Source organism: Bradysia coprophila (genome assembly GCF_014529535.1).
Source record: "Bradysia coprophila strain Holo2 chromosome IV unlocalized genomic scaffold, BU_Bcop_v1 contig_106, whole genome shotgun sequence".
NCBI lineage: Eukaryota > Metazoa > Arthropoda > Insecta > Diptera > Sciaridae > Bradysia > Bradysia coprophila.
The window spans coordinates 5051042-5067058 of NW_023503372.1; the positions used below are offsets into that span (position 1 = coordinate 5051042).

Genomic DNA, 16017 nt, shown 5'->3' on the forward strand with positions numbered 1-16017 from the left:
AAAACATTCTCCATAATAAAAAAAACACACAAAAAACATCACCCAAAAAGTCCCGTAACTGATTTTCTATTAAGGACATCGCATAAAGAAAATTTTCAGTTTTCCATTATCTATCTCATACACATTGATATATACATACCATCACCAGATGTATATGCGCTTGAAAAGGTAAATTTTTCTTTATTTAATAATGTCCTGACTCGATCCTTCTATGTATATACATAGAGCACACGGAGGCATGTTCCTACGTACACGTATAAGATTGGGATGATTATTATCGTTTATACTTTGTCGTCTATACACTTTCCATAAACCATTCTTTAAATTTTTATTAACTGACTGCGAAAATGGTATTTGTTATAATAAAAATGAATGAACTTTTTTGTTGTCGTTGGTGCGTGATGGGAATTTGATTTTTCTGTTTCATCGATGTTGTATCGAAACGATTTTATAGACTGACTGTTGCTCAATTGATTGAAAACCGATTCTTATTTTCTGATGTGGTTAAGCTTGTGAAAAATGTCAAATGTATCTTGTTAATTTAATGGACATTTTTGTGATAAAAAGGTGCAAATGTTGTGGCACAGTATCACCATAAATAGTGACTAAACGACAGTCATTTTAAATCCGATTTAATGATCTCAACCTGTCATATACGGCTATATTCATCTGTTATTGATAACAACCACAAAAATAGTGACACGCTCTAGGTAATATTGTCTTTTATATAGTAAAATGAATGTTTAAAAAAATTGAAGTACAAGATTTGCAATCAACAGATTAAAGATACTTTGATCGATGGAAGTAACAGACCTAATAATAATCCTGATCATATGCTTGCCGTCTGTAACAGGTTAAGACGGCCTCTATTTCATTATACACGTTGACTCTCAGTTTTATTTGTATAGACTAGAAGAGAGTGCAGAAATCGACAACTTTTTTGGCTGATGCTATTCGCACGCGCGTGCGAATAGCCATTCCTATTGTAATTGACTATTCGCACGCGCGTGCGAATAGCCATTTCACACTGTAGAAGACTATTCGAACGCGCGTGCAAATAGCCATTTCACATTGGATTTCACTATTCGCACGCGCGTGCGAATAGCTAAGCCTATGAGTATTGGCTATTCGCACGCGAAATCGAGCGCCCATGTAAAATACGAATATGATTTTCACGCCGCGCGAAAATCATATTCGTATTTTACATGGGCGCTCGATTTCGCGTGCGAATAGCGTATACTCGTAAGACTCCTAGCTCAACAAACGGCAATGTAAGAGTGTCTTAATTTATACACAAACAAGTGTCGAAATAGTAATTTATGCAAAAGGTTTCGAAATGAGGTTACATACAAGGTTGTTTGCAACCACCAGCGAAAAGTGAACTTTTGAAATGGAAAACACAGAACTACGTTCCACATACATTTAACCCTATGTACGGAAAATTACGTGATGGTTAGAGATGTTGCTTCATGAGCAATTGGTTTTATTGTCATGGGTTCAAAATTTGGACAGAACAGAATTATTATTTACGATTAATGGCTCAAAAGGAGTGATAAAAAGTGAGCTGGAGTGATCAAAATTAAACCTGAGCAATAAAAAGATTCTTCAGTCACCACCCAAAACAATCTTGAATTTCGCAGCGCTCGTCCAGATAATCATATATTGATCATGCAAAGCCAGTGCACTAAATAGAACTTTGTCCGACTTTGATTAAAAATTTCGGAAGAAAATTTTTTTTATGTTCAATATTGAAGTTTAAGACATTTTGATATTGTCAGCATTAAAATATTCCAATAAAAACTCAAAGGTTCCAAAAAAATAATCTTTTTGTTCCAATATCGAACACCATATTTTCCAACATATAATACAGCTGTTCTATTGTAAATTCAAATGTTCCAAAACATTTTTCGCTTTATTCTACAAAAAAATGGTGTGTTCCAAAGTAGAACAATGAATGTGCCAATATTTTTTTTTTCTTTTTTTCAAAAACACCTTTATTGGTATGAATAGTACAATCTTAACTATTTGTTAATTTATTACTAGGGTTGAGTTGTACTATCTTCCTTTTACTTGCGTAATTAGAAGAAAGTAAGACTTGTGTGGGTTTTACGACCCAATGGTCGAGTCCCTATGCGGTGTGCTGTGAAAACAGCACACCGCATGTGCCAATATGAAAAACATTACAATGCCATCTTGCGCTAATTTTCGTAGGAGGCTAAATTAGTTAGTATCATCAAACTCGTTTACATTAAGTCGTTAAAAGGAAAAATTCCCTAGGATGTTCGAATTTTTATTGTGACCCTTTCGAAATTTTTCTTTGGATATTTCGAGGTAATTCTGATCTCAAAATATTTTTAAACGTATTTTGAATGAATATACGCAAAAAAACATGTTAAATTGAAGTTTTCAGCCAATAAATAACGCTATAACGACAAAATGGAATCGATTTGAGTTGAGGTAAAATGTGGATGCGTGCGAATAGTCAAATCCAATGTAAAATGGCTATTCGCACGCGCGTGCGAATAGTCAGGTTCAATGTGCGATGGCTATTCGCACGCGCGTGCGAATAGTCTACTACAGCCTGGAATGGCTATTCGCACGCGTGTGCGAATAGTCAAATCCAAAGTGTAATGGCTATTCGCACGCGCGTGTAAAATATATGGGAGAAATGACAAAAGTTCACGAAATTACCATACTTACGAACGTTACGAACAATAATGGTTTACCCCTACTATATAAGTTCTGAATGATGTTTACTGCAAAAAATATGATTGTCGAGTCTATAAACTATGTGTACGTGGTTTGTTGAACATATAATAAAATTTTCTCAATCTCCCAACATGTTATTGAAATTGTAAACTTTAATTGCCTAAGATAGCTTACAAATTAATATTCCTCAAATATACATTTCGTATTCGCAAAACATATCTGCTTTGGAAATCATACAAACATTTTCTTGCATTTAACCGAATGCATACCAATTAGACGTATAAATGGTTTCCAATCCAATTAAATTTCGATCTTAGAAAATACAACCAACTCAGCCGTTAAATTAGTCCGATATTTTCTTTATGTTGCATTTGCAGGCTTAACTGCATTTGTTTATGATTTTTTATCATTGTAACGACATGAAATCTGCTAATTACACATAGTGCAATACACCCACACTGTAATCAGTTGAGTTATTCAGTCACTCGTCATTTCAAAAAGCAAAGCATTAAAATAATGACTTCTCATCAAAGGATTGTTTGTTGAGTTACAGCCCCTTATTACGAGAGAGCGAAATTAAAATCAAACAATTTTCTGAACGAAGACAATGTGGAATGAATATAATGATATGGAACAGCTTGAACGAACATAAAATGACAAAAAAAAATTGAAGTAGTAGATTACGCAACGGCTGTGGTAACAATTTTTAAAGTTTTCCCGCTGCTGAAAGCTTGCACAGCCCAAAGTAATTAGACAAACAGGTTATAGACTTCATATCTCAAGCTAGAAGTTTAGTCTACTTGAAAGTGGAAGTACTACGTCAAAATTTCGTTCAACCCAATTGAATAGTCGGTTACATCAACTGAACATAATATTTTCCAGTATACGTGTAACCTATTCATTATGATGATCGTTCCACAGCGAAAGGATAACAACCGAAATGATGCAACTGGAATATTTAGTATATTATATGAGCATTGTTTTGCTCCTTTCCGCATGGTCGACATAAAACAAAATTAATATTGAGAAGACGGTCTGATAGAAGCACTTTATGCAGTAGATGTAACGTAGGAAAACACGGTAATGATAGTCAATATTTAACAATATTCAATGAGGTAAAAGTGCATAGAGATATGTAAGTATTTTGGAAGTCGTTTATACTCGGAAATGTATTTTCCTGATTTTAAAACCTTTATTCAAATGCGTGAGGTAAAGTTAATTTTACTACACGGATCCAATACTTTACCTCAAGTTTTTGAGTAAAATACTTTACTTGGCAATGGGGTACTGAAGCCCTGGGATACTTTTACTCGCTGTATACGAAATATGTACTATTCTTGACTCTTGAGGAAGAACAGAACTTTTAAACATTTTGGTAACATTCGACGGACGGCGCGGCAGTCCTATCACCAGTATTGTCAAATATAGTGGAAATTTTCGCGAAATTTTATGATTTATCTCGAGTTTTCACACGAAGGAGGCACCGAAAAGCGATGGGTTTGAAAAATAGATAATTGTTTACCAAGGGGACAAAATAGTAAATTCTAACAAGAGAGACGTTTCCTAAGTTCAAATCGTTTGAGACGAAAAAGCCAAACTCTGTTAACCTTTTGTGGTAGTTTACCACAAACCCACCAGGTAACGTTAGTAACGAATTCAAATTTCATTTCAATTATTATTCGCTAGACTTGTTTGTGTGGTATATAGAGTTCTTAGATGAATTGAATCTGTACCATTACCGCCATGGCCTGATGAGAAATGGTATTTTTGAACTGAATATTAAGGGCGCTCACCCCTTGGCAATTTTCTAGCCTACATTTGTGCACAAAAATATTCGTTTTTTGATGATTTCTATGAACCAAAATATTTTTTTGAAAAAGTAAAACCATTAAAGCATGCAAAAATGTGTTACTTTTAAGGGAAAAATTGGTTTGTGGTCGATAACTTAACTTGGAGAAACATATAAATTTACACATTTGCAAAGGTTTCCCCATGTTGAATAAGTTGTCATCCACAAACCAATTTTTCATTTAAAAGTAACTCATTTTTGCATGATTTTATGGTTTCACTTTAAAAAAAAAAAGATTTTTGGTTCAGAGAAATCATCGAAAAACGAATATTTTTGCGCACAAATAGTAGTTAACACTAGCCTCAAATGTAGGCTAGAAAATTACCATGTGGTGAGCGCTCTTAAGAGTCATATCGCCAAGACTTCAGGTGATTGGGGAACAAGCGGTCTCCGATTTAAATGAGAGATAGCTCGTTGGATTCGTCTTTCAATTCTAGGAAACACGTATCTTTCACTTTCTCTAAAAAAAAATTGTTTTCTGTAAAAAGTGTTCAAAAGTGATCACATGTCAGAGGGTAACGAATACAGTTTTTCGACAATAACTCAAGAAAAAATTATTTTAAATTGTTGTAATGTTTTACGAATGTCGGCCTTGGAAAGACCTACAGATAAAGTATACGCACTGCTTGGTGCGTGTTTATCCACGAGAGTTATGACTAAAAATATAGTGAATGTTCCGAGAGTACTCCTTCTCTGCAGCTTCGTTGTTCCGCGGAACTGAGTATGGGGTGTTGTAGCTGGCCTCACCCACTATCGTTCCACAAATTAATGAACCCAGTACTTTTGTACTGCAAGCCCACAGAAGTGTTGGAAAAAAAGTTGGTGCCAAAATGCAGATTTTTTTCTTCTTTCTGGGGACTCTACAACTGGAACAGCATCTGGAACGGTACTACGGCAGTCATTTTTCATCGTCTACTATTCTCTTACGTTATCAATACAAAATAGCGTCGCTATGTCACGAATATATCAGATCCAGTGTTAGTAATATCAAAGAAAAATTATCAAATTTTTCTCACAGGATTTTAGTCAAATAAAGTGTTAGCGTATAGCAAATGACCTCAGGACTCCGGAACAGTAATTAGTTTTTCAATTGGACCAATATTTGCTACGTGACAGGAGTTTGGAAAACCGTTCGCTCCCACTTGATCATATCGTTTTTCCAAACTCCTGTCACGTAGCAAATATTGGTCCAATTGAAAAACTAATTACTGTTCCGGAGTCCTGAGGTCATTTGCTATACGCTAACACTTTATTTGACTAAAATCCTGCGAGAAAAATTTAATAATTTTTCTCTTGATATTACTTACACTGGATCTGATATATTCGTGACATAGCGACGCGTTTTTGTATTGATAACGTAAGAGAATAGTAGACGATGAAAAACGACAGCCGTAGTACCGTTCCAGATGCTGTTCCAGCTGTAGAGTCCCCAGAAAGACGAAAAAAATCTGCATTTTGGCACCAACTTTTTTTCCAACACTTCTGTGGGCTTGCAGTACAAAAGTACTGGGTTCATTTATTTGTGGAACGATAGTGGGTGAGGCCAGCTACAACACCCCATACTCAGTTCCGCGGAACAACGAAGCTGCAGAGAAGGAGTACTCTCGGAACATTCACTATATTTTTAGTCATAACTCTCGTGGATAAACACGCACCAAGCAGTGCGTATACTTTATCTGTAGGTCTTTCCAAGGCCGACATTCGTACAACATTACAACAATTTAAAATAATTTTTTCTTGAGTTATTGTCGAAAAACTGTTTTCGGTACCCTCTGACATGTGATCACTTTTGAACACTTTTCACAGAAAACAATTTTTTTTTAGAGAAAGTGAAAGATACGTGTTTCCTAGAATTGAAAGACGAATCCAACGAGCTATCTCTCATTTAAATCGGAGACCGCTTGTTCCCCAATCACCTGAATTCTTGGCGATATGACTCTTAATGGAAAACGTCGGAAAACGTATTTAATTTTCGTCAGATCGAAACAGTCGTCAGAAGTCCTACCATTTTTAGTGATTATTTAGTGAATATTCGGTGATTATTGGGAGTGTTCCCCACTTAAAAGGATATTTTTCTTTTAAAAGTCTAAATACATAATGTGTCCAGATGTACTGGTTCCCACTTGTTAGGAGGAGCGTTTTATTAGCATTCGAAAGGGCATACTCACCTCAAAATTATATAAAGCACAGAACGCACTACACTCCGCTTAACTCCTCGTTTACGCTATAACAGTTTTCATTTTTATTTTGAAAACTGGGTGTGGTAAGATTCGTGCTTAACTCTGCGCCAACTCGTCAAGTTCGTCAAGCAGATGTCAACCTATGGAATTGGTGGCTCCACGACGAAGTGATTCAGAGAAATATTTTTTGGACATCTTTCGATCTTATCTAATTTGTACCTTAAATCTAAACCTAAATCCTTAGCAACAAGCCGACAGCGCATCAAAATCGAAAATAGTGTGATTCGTCCCTATCCGTTGCATACCACCAACACAATTTCTTTGTGAATAAATTTTACAAATATCAGCCGTGGTATGTCCACTAATATAGGGACGGTCATCGGATGAAACTAAGTTGCTACAAGCAAACGTACTACTCCCAATGTAGCAAGAGTCTGTCCCATTTGTTTTACACACAAATATGGCTCCAGCGTACAGTGCTGCAACTGCAAGAGGAATAAGAAACGATTTTCAATGAATTCTTCCTTTGAATTGTCTTTTTACTCTCATTTAGCTTACTATGGACATATAAGAAGTAGCCAGCTACAGCCGCTGAACTTAAAAGGGATAAGAGGGCAATTGCAATCAACATGGCTCGAAATCTACATGTTGATCGATCGATGTTCGTTTTGAAACAGCAACAAAGCTGATTTTCCGTTACTTTATCTGTAAGAAATGTGTGGGTTTGATCTAGCAATATAAGTATTGGGCCGTTCATAAAATACGTCTCCTTTAACTGTGAAAGGTGGGGGAGGACAAATAGTTAAAAAATTTCAAAATTTCATCAAAAAACCACGAAGTTGTTCCAAAAATTCCAACTACTCCAAAAAGCTGCTTCCCCCTTTCTATGAGTCACAGACTGTGACGTCTTTTACGAATAGCCCCCAAATAAAAACAATCACTAGTGCATATACTGTCTGGTGAAGCGACATGTTGTTGGTTATGGTTTAGTATTCGACTATCGCTGCTCACTACTAACTGTTGAACTTGTTGAATGACCACTGGCTCGTTAAAAATTGCCTTGGTACCAAGTAATATATCACTGGAATTCTCAATATGTATATTGCTGTACGTGACATGTCGCTGATCTCCTATACTTTCTAGAATTCTCGATCCGTTATTGCACAGCTCAAACGAATTATTTGCCGTCTCGCTAATAGTCGAATCGGTACAAATAGATGTATCATCATCATTGAAATCATTTAGATGAACAACCGTTGCGACGTCACTTGTATTTTGATTTAGCACGTATATAGAAGCATCGTTTACAGTTTGAATCACACCTTCGGATGCAATATGAATGGTTCCAGGGTTTTGGGAAAGAGACATTGGTACTACGCTTTTCCGTTTATCTACACAACTCAAAATGCTATTCACACAGAATGTTTTCGCTCAAACCGAAGTTTACTACTGAGACAGGAAATTTGTTTTGCCAATTTGATAAGACGAGAAATACTATGAAGAAACTTTGGCTGTGGAATTATGTACCTATCCATATATCCATGTCTGTATACGTTAGTGTTTGCTTTCGAGTGCCTCTGATTCATTTTGGTGTAATGCGCATTGTAAGTGTAATTCGTATACTATTTTCAGTGCTCTATTTTGATGTTTTAATATTTTTTACTGTCCGTATCACACAGTAATATTAACAAAGTGAAAGGTGGTGTATTACCGTCAGAGTTTATCGGCACTGATAAACGTAATTCTCAGAAAAGAACTTAACTCGATAAATTGATTGTAGTCTGAAATCTGGTTCTTTGCCAATTTGTCGACGAGTTACATTTGTCAACATATCAAAAAAATCTAACAGGCCTAAAGAAACCGTTGAGCTGAGCTTGGTTCTTGGTATAACCATTTTTAATTAAGATTCGTACTGTGTATATGCAGGGACGGACTGGCTACAAAAAGACGTATCGGTATCGAACGCGTAGAACAAAGACGGAACAAAATCTTTTACTTCAATTGTGTAAACATATCACCAGCTTCTTGCTTACTCGTCGTTGTTGTTAACAGATGATATTTGTGATTTTACATACATCAAAGCTCACGGTGAGCTTTAAAAAAGTTTAACTAAAAAGTTCTTGCATATTCACTTCGACTGTGCAGAAGTGTTTGTGGGGTCGAGACAAAGCTTTTTCGTTCCGACACAAGGCAATGTTAACGGTAAATTTTAAAAATAATTGACAAAAAGAGATCACAAATTGAAATTTTGTCAGTCTAGAGATGAGGGTGTTGCCTCCAGGCCCGGACTGGCCTTTTGAGACGACTTGGAAAATCACAAGTGCGCCTGTAGTAATTTTATTGAATTTGCTTTATTATCGAATGATATGTTGTGAATCCTTAGGGTTGCCTTTTGGACGAGCTTCAAAAATTAATTTCGGGTTGGACCGAGTTGCGTGGGTTTAACAATTAAAACCCGAAACCACCCGACATATTCGAAGCAACTTTTGAAATTATTATTTCATACATGCTCAGCTCATGAGGTCACTTGTTTAATTTGTAAAAACCTCAACCCACTCTAGTTCAATTCAGTAAAAAAAAGATAATTCTCGAAATAGGCTTTTAATTACTCCTACTCCCCTTCTCCCTTGTTTACAAAAATTCAAATTGTCAGTTTCCCGGTTTGTTACAAAAGATTAACCGCAGTCAAAATCGTTATTAGCAAAACAGATAAAGTAATGATTGCTGACGATGATGGTGCATCAGTTGGCGGTTCAGTTGGTGCAGATGTTGGCGGATCTGTAGGTGCATCCGTAGGTGGAACGGTAATTTGTTCTCCTCTGGATCTGTGATATTCGGCAATCCATGTGTCGATATTCGAGCGATATGCCATCGTCCATGCCATATTTTCCGCAATAATTTCGTTTGCCCGTGCTATTGTGCTGCTTTCGATAGCCGTTACACTTTCGGCCAAAGTAAGTACGCTGCTGAACTGTTTATAGATAAGTGGATAAAGTTTAGCGATTAGAGTTCGAAACCCGAAAAGTTAACTTCGCATACCTGACTCTCCATTTCGGTCGTTGTAATATACGAAGCAATAGCGGTTAAGGCACTATTAATATTTGAGCGTCCATAGCTGCTAACTGCACCAGCTAGATCGTTTCGTAAATATTCAATTGCAACGGACAAACCCACTTGTCCATTGTCCAATACAGATGAGAAGACACGATATCTTTCCGCTTGCGAATTAAAAACGTTCTCTTCGCTGCTGGCCGATGATGTGTAGATGTAGTCTAAAAGATGATTACGGTTCCACGAGCAGCCCAGAGCTGAAATATATCGATTGCGTTCTGTTGAATCGGTCTCCAAACCAAGCAGTTCGAAGACGGATACGTAAGTATAGTCTGTAGCTTGACGAAGGGCACCGCAAAGAACCGCTTGTCTGACATTAACATGAATGGATGCGATATTTTGTTGAGAAATAGCGTTTCGGGTAGCGGTCAAACACTCTTCTAAACCCATGTTACAGGCCCAATTTATTGCCCAAATTCGGGCCTGTTTCTGGAAATGTGGTTCGGCGTCTCCTTTATCGGTGACTCCAACATGGTCATACAAATTCTTAATCAGAATGCGCGTAAAGTTCTGGAATTGTGGATATTCACTTGTCGTCGATAGCATGCGATTAACGAATGTTAAATGCGTCAAAGCCGATCCCCACGGCACATATTCTGTTTCGTACTCTAAATGAGCTACAACATCGAAAGCAGTTCGGTAATTAAGTCTGCCGGTTCTTGCAAAATCGAAAGAATCATCGATCAGCTGAGCGCGACTGGTCAAATGGATTTTCGAGAAGTCGCTATTCAGTTGGCTGACGATCAAATTGTAGTTTGTTGCGTCGTACATAACTCGATAGTAGCCGGTTTCCTGTTTGTTGAACACTATCCAGTCATTGGAAGACCAAGTCTTAGCAGACGTTTGGGCGATTATACTTGTTCGGGTAGGGGACATCCATCCCTCTGCCCTTGTGTTCTCAAAATCGGGATTGTTAGCTGTTGCAAAGTTGTACGGAATCCACCACAATGCCGAATCTTCCGTGGATGGGGGAACAGTGAAGTACCTTTCTTGGCGAATATTTATTTCACCTGTGACGTAATTGCGTTGTACGGTGAATAGAGGAAAACCTCTTTGCCGGGTCCACGTTGACATTATCGCCTCTATTGTTTGAGTAGTTTCGATGGTTTGATCCTCTGAAATAGGCAAAAAAATTAGTGAATTTTTGTCCTTAACAAATTATTGATCTTATCACCCTTGGCAGCTTGATTTAGTGCCGCAAATAGATCTTCTTCGGCAGCATCAGAGAACTCTCTGAAAAAATTCAATTTTTATTCCATCAAAATCGAAAACGGTCCCTTCTTCCAATTACTTATTTGTCAGATAGTAGACCAATCCCTTCTTGAAAGTACTTTCAGTTATGGCATGCAATATCATCCGTAGAACGCTACCAGCTGCAAATTATAAAATATTAGGCGGTTGCGCGCAGAGTTTTACGATAGTTTTCATTACATTTATCGTAAGCAACACCATCGAAGAGATTCTCTATATCCGATGCAGCATCAACGTAGTGCGTCATTGGACGAGTCTGCTCTCGCGCATCACTTTGTAATACATATTGCAAAGTTTGGTAAACGAAAACATCGAGAATTTTCCATTCCGGTAAAACCTTTACATAAATTAAAAATTAAATCAGAACGCAGGTTCTTGAGAAAATGGATGAACGACAATACCCTCTTGAGAGGGTATTGATGAACGAACATGTTCTCTTTGCATCCTGTTCCATACCTATTCTTCAGAAGTTTGTTTTTATTAGGGCTACTAAATGGGTCTTGGTCCCAGAATGACAACTTTCAAAAATGTATTTTCCTAAATCAGTTGCTGTCCCTTCCTTCCTTCTATTCTAATCAGTTATAGATATTGCTTAGATGTACAAGTTTCGTACCACATACAGTGGACATCAGTGGAATTTAGACATGAGTTTGGTCCAGCTGTTTTTCTGCTGGCTCACTTATACAAAAAATATTCCTTAAATTTCACTGACGTCGACAGTAGCACATAAAACCGTAATTTTTGTACACTCTCTTCTACTTTTCACGTGCATCCTCATCATTTTGAAATAGAGAAAAGAAACACCTGGAAAACAGTTTGTATAACGTTTGACCACTGTTTCGATTTGACGAAAATTAAATACTCCTTCAGACGTTTTCCATTAATATTCGGTTCAAAAGCACCATTTCTCATCAGGTCACAGCGACAGTAGTATACAATGCTCTAAAAACACTATAGCAATTTGTACACGAACAAGTCTAGCGAATCATAATTGAAATGGAATTTCAATTCATTACTACCCTCGCCGACTCGGGGCGGCGAGCCTTAAGCGAATTATTGCCAAACATCGTAAGAGAAGATTAACTTAAATTGCATAAGCCACGCAAGTGTGCTATATGAAAACAGTTTGGGTCAGTGAATGGACAATAGCAATGCTATCTCTAGCATTGAACCTAACTGGAAGCTGGAAGCTTCCTTAGGGCTGCAAATCCGTTGTATGAAAAAAATCTTTGATTATGCTGGTCCTTTATTTGACTTACGTTACAGTAAGCTTCCGTGCTAGAGAGCGGTGTCCAACTACTCATATATGAGGAGAGATATGCATAAACCGAATTTTATTTATTTTGGGAAATGTCTTTTCGAAGACTACCCATGAAATGCATGAAGACGAGGGACTAATGAACATTATATGTTGAATAAATCCTTACCCAGTTTGTAGCGTAGTACTCAAACAATGTCGCAAAACCCTCGTTCAACCTACGAAATGCAGCAGAATTGATTGGCTGTGCTAATGAATTTTATGAAAATGATGAAATATCTTACCATAAATAAGTCCACCATCTCGGTGTTACAAGATTACCTAAAACAGACGAACACAAAATAAAAAAGGAAACTTCAAACAAAAGCGTTTTCTAATTTACCGAACCATTGATGAGCGAATTCGTGCGCAACTATGGTAACTCTGTAAGAATAGAAACCACATTCAATCAAACATTTGTGAAAGATCAATGGTGAGTTCTTACATGTTCGTTTTTGTGGTGAACGTTGAGTTTTCGAAGAGCAACAAATACGGTTCTCTGTAGGTGACGAGACCCCAATTTTCCATAGCACCTAATAATGCATGCGTAAAGAATTATTTAAAATATTGACAGACGGCAAGCATATCATTCATTAATCAAATCTACTACTTCATCGGTTAAACCTTTTTCGGATAATAGTCATTTACATTTACATAACAAGTGATAAAATGATGTAAGGTTCAGTTTTCGTGTGAATTTTGTTGAGGCGAGGATAAGCCGAAATTCGATGAAAAGAACGATTGTCGACTTCAGTTTTCAGGCTAATTTAATTCTAGAGCTTCCCTTCAATCAGAATAGTCCTTACGATTAGGTAGAATATTGGGACCATACATGTCAAGGACATAAAAACTGTTAACTCATTTCGTTTTCGTTTTAAATGTGCTCTGTTATTCTTAGACGGCGATTGCAAGAGCTAATCACTTTTGAAATTAACTAGGATTCGGACTTCAAAATGGCGATTGGGCTCTTATCAATGAACCTTTCTGAAACGGCAAGATCTTTACATAGTGAAACGTATTTTTAAACGAAAGATTTCGTAGCAATGCGCGATACTTTGAACAAAAGAAGTACTAGATTTGACCGTTATGCTAGTGATACGCTTGTCTTTTATAAAACCTTCAATTTGTTGACTAATACGTCGACCTAAACAAAGTATTACCTGCAGCAAAATCAGGCACTGCAACCTGATCCATTTTCGGCAGTGCATGGGAGAACGGTATTGTTAGATAGTCATCGAAAGCTTTCAAAATTTTCTCTCCCATTTCAACACTGTATGCAGCTCCTTGAATAGCATTCGGTCGTGCATACGTTGCATGAGGGAAGTCAGCGTTGATTCCATTGTTTTCTTGCACAAAATCTGACACAACGAATGCTATGAGGTATGTCGGCGTCGGTGGTGTTGTTTGGAAATGTGTGACCACAATTCCATTGCCGCTGTAATGGGAAATAATGGCAACATCTACATCTCTCCACTTAAACATTTTTGGTAAAGGAAACGAAGGTAAAGTTAGAAACGGAGCCAAGGCAATTAAAATTGTTTTCGGAATTGTACAATAAAGGAATCGATCGACCATATAAATGGAATAAAAAATTTAGGTGCAAAAGTTTATACTGCACCATAACCCATCGTAAAGATAACGAGGAAAAGAGCTTTGCCGCTTTATGATTCTGTGGTGTGTGCTGATAACATTCAATAAATATATCAAACCGAATTGATGTTTAATTCGCCTGTCGATGATGTGTACCGCGTACTGTTAATTTTGAGAAAGTCAGAGCCATGCTAATTTCATGATCGTTTTAGGTCAGGTAGATACGCGTAACAAAGCCAATATTTCTTGACCATTTCGCGGTCACATGTTTTTTTTGTTGCTAAACGACTTACCTATCCACCACCTCTCGAACAGGCATGTTTGAAATAGCGTTGTAACCTGCTCCGTGACGTATCGAAATTGTAAAATTAGCTCTTAACGCTGGCTCATCATAGCAAGGGAAACCGTGACGAGCGTCAGTCGACTAAAACACATGTAAAATTATCAGTATCACTGCTTACGCGGGTTCACCGACTTCCAGGGATTATTATTTGTATTATTTGGAAGTAGATATCCCATCGACTGCTTGTATCTGAAATATTTATTTTTACCTCAAATTGAGTGGTGGCGAGCCATCTTCTAGTACCGTCATTAGCAACGTAAGATGATCGATAGAATCCAGCTTCGTCCTGTCTTAAAACGCCCGTATAAGTTATCGACAACCTGTATCGATCATTTACCGCCAGAGTTGCGGATTCCACGTGTATGGACAGAAATTCCGTCACCGGATCGTAGTTGAAGGACGATATAGGTATTACTGTTCCAGTTTGAGGCAATGGTTCCAACGTAATGAAAGATATGGTGAGTTGTCGTTGGTGCAGGGTAATAACAGGAGTCGGTTGTAATACCACAATGTCAATATCCACTACTCCGACAAAATTGAAAATGTTATTGTGAACATTTGTGGTCAGGTCAACGAAGTAAGCCTCTGGCCTTGTGCTATTGGGAAGCCTGTATTCGTAACCGTCAAGTCTAGGTTGTATGTCTCGCGGCGAGGGTAAAGGAATGCTGGAACTTGAAATTGTTCCAACAAATCCGATTAGAAAGTACAACGTTAGTCGCAACATCTTCACAAGATGCCAGTTGCCGTGTAACTAATTCGGTTAATATTGAACAATTTTGGTCTTAAGTGTATCGTAAGTGTCCCACCATTTATTAAAAATCATTATCTGAGCTGGTGATAAACCACATCTACAGAGCGATTTTTCAATGGTCTCGATATCTAATTGGAAATTGTTTCGTAAAAAAATTGTACACATAAATCGCGACACCATAAGTATTATACAACTTTCCTAGACTGTTTGCCATTTACTGCAGAGAAGAGTGTACGGCGAGGCGATTATCCAGATAAGAAATGTGTACAAATACTACACAAGAAATCATCAACAGTTTATATTGGTTGATAAACTCAATACAATCTGAAGATAGGACAATTTTCTGAGTACCTAACTCCAAGTACGAAAAGAAATCAAAAATTAAAACCGATTTTTGGTGTTACGAGTAAATTTTCTGAGACAGAAATTCAAGCAACAAAACCATTTAGAAAACCATTAACATTGTACGCTTTTAGGATGTAACTACAGAATCTGTCAACTAATCTAACCACAAATTTAATCAAACAAATTGGAACAAAATCTACTACTTCATTAGTTGTAGTTTCTTCGTACATTTTGCGATAGAAGAGCGCTAAAACCTACTGATTGTGACCAGCATTGATCTGACAAAAACAGTTTTTAGACCCGTACGAAGTACTGGAGTCTCTTACGTTTACGCCTACGTTTGTAACACTTCGAATTCAACTGTCTGAGTAAGGGGAAACCTACTGAAGTTGCCCAAAGATTCCAAATCGTGTGCTCATTTCGAGCGTGTTTTGACGCTACGCTCGGTTTATTCGACTTAACTTTTTTGGAATAGCCAGCAGTCAGCTAACTCATGGCAATGCCAACTGTAACATTTAAACGCCGAGGGTACAACTATTTTTTTGTTTCCATTTTAATTCGACGGCTATTCTTTCATAGCTTCAGTAAGAG

General features: G+C 37.3%; 2 protein-coding genes across 3 annotated transcripts; both read right to left on the reverse strand.

Annotated features, from left to right (window-relative positions):
- Positions 1-6916: 6916 nt before the first annotated feature.
- LOC119070695 lies at positions 6917-8423 on the reverse strand. 2 transcript variants are annotated; one of them, XM_037175148.1, is made up of 3 exons: positions 7692-8423; positions 7297-7443; positions 6917-7223 (listed from the first exon to the last, which is right to left on the reverse strand). In XM_037175148.1, exons 1-3 carry the CDS (start codon positions 8104-8106, stop codon positions 6979-6981), a joined length of 807 nt encoding a protein of 268 aa, XP_037031043.1. In that variant the 5' UTR covers positions 8107-8423; the 3' UTR covers positions 6917-6978. The 2 variants fall into 2 exon arrangements, with proteins under 2 accessions (XP_037031043.1, XP_037031042.1); XM_037175147.1 differs by having other exon boundaries at positions 7680-8419.
- A 905-nt stretch (positions 8424-9328) lies between these two features.
- Positions 9329-15107, reverse strand: LOC119070694 (aminopeptidase N-like). The gene is made up of 12 exons (XM_037175146.1): positions 14539-15107; positions 14281-14411; positions 13558-13832; positions 12843-12930; positions 12741-12781; positions 12643-12679; positions 12528-12576; positions 11281-11437; positions 11141-11222; positions 11024-11082; positions 9778-10964; positions 9329-9709 (listed from the first exon to the last, which is right to left on the reverse strand). Exons 1-12 carry the CDS (start codon positions 15052-15054, stop codon positions 9404-9406), a joined length of 2928 nt encoding a protein of 975 aa, XP_037031041.1. The 5' UTR covers positions 15055-15107; the 3' UTR covers positions 9329-9403.
- Positions 15108-16017: the final 910 nt, after the last annotated feature.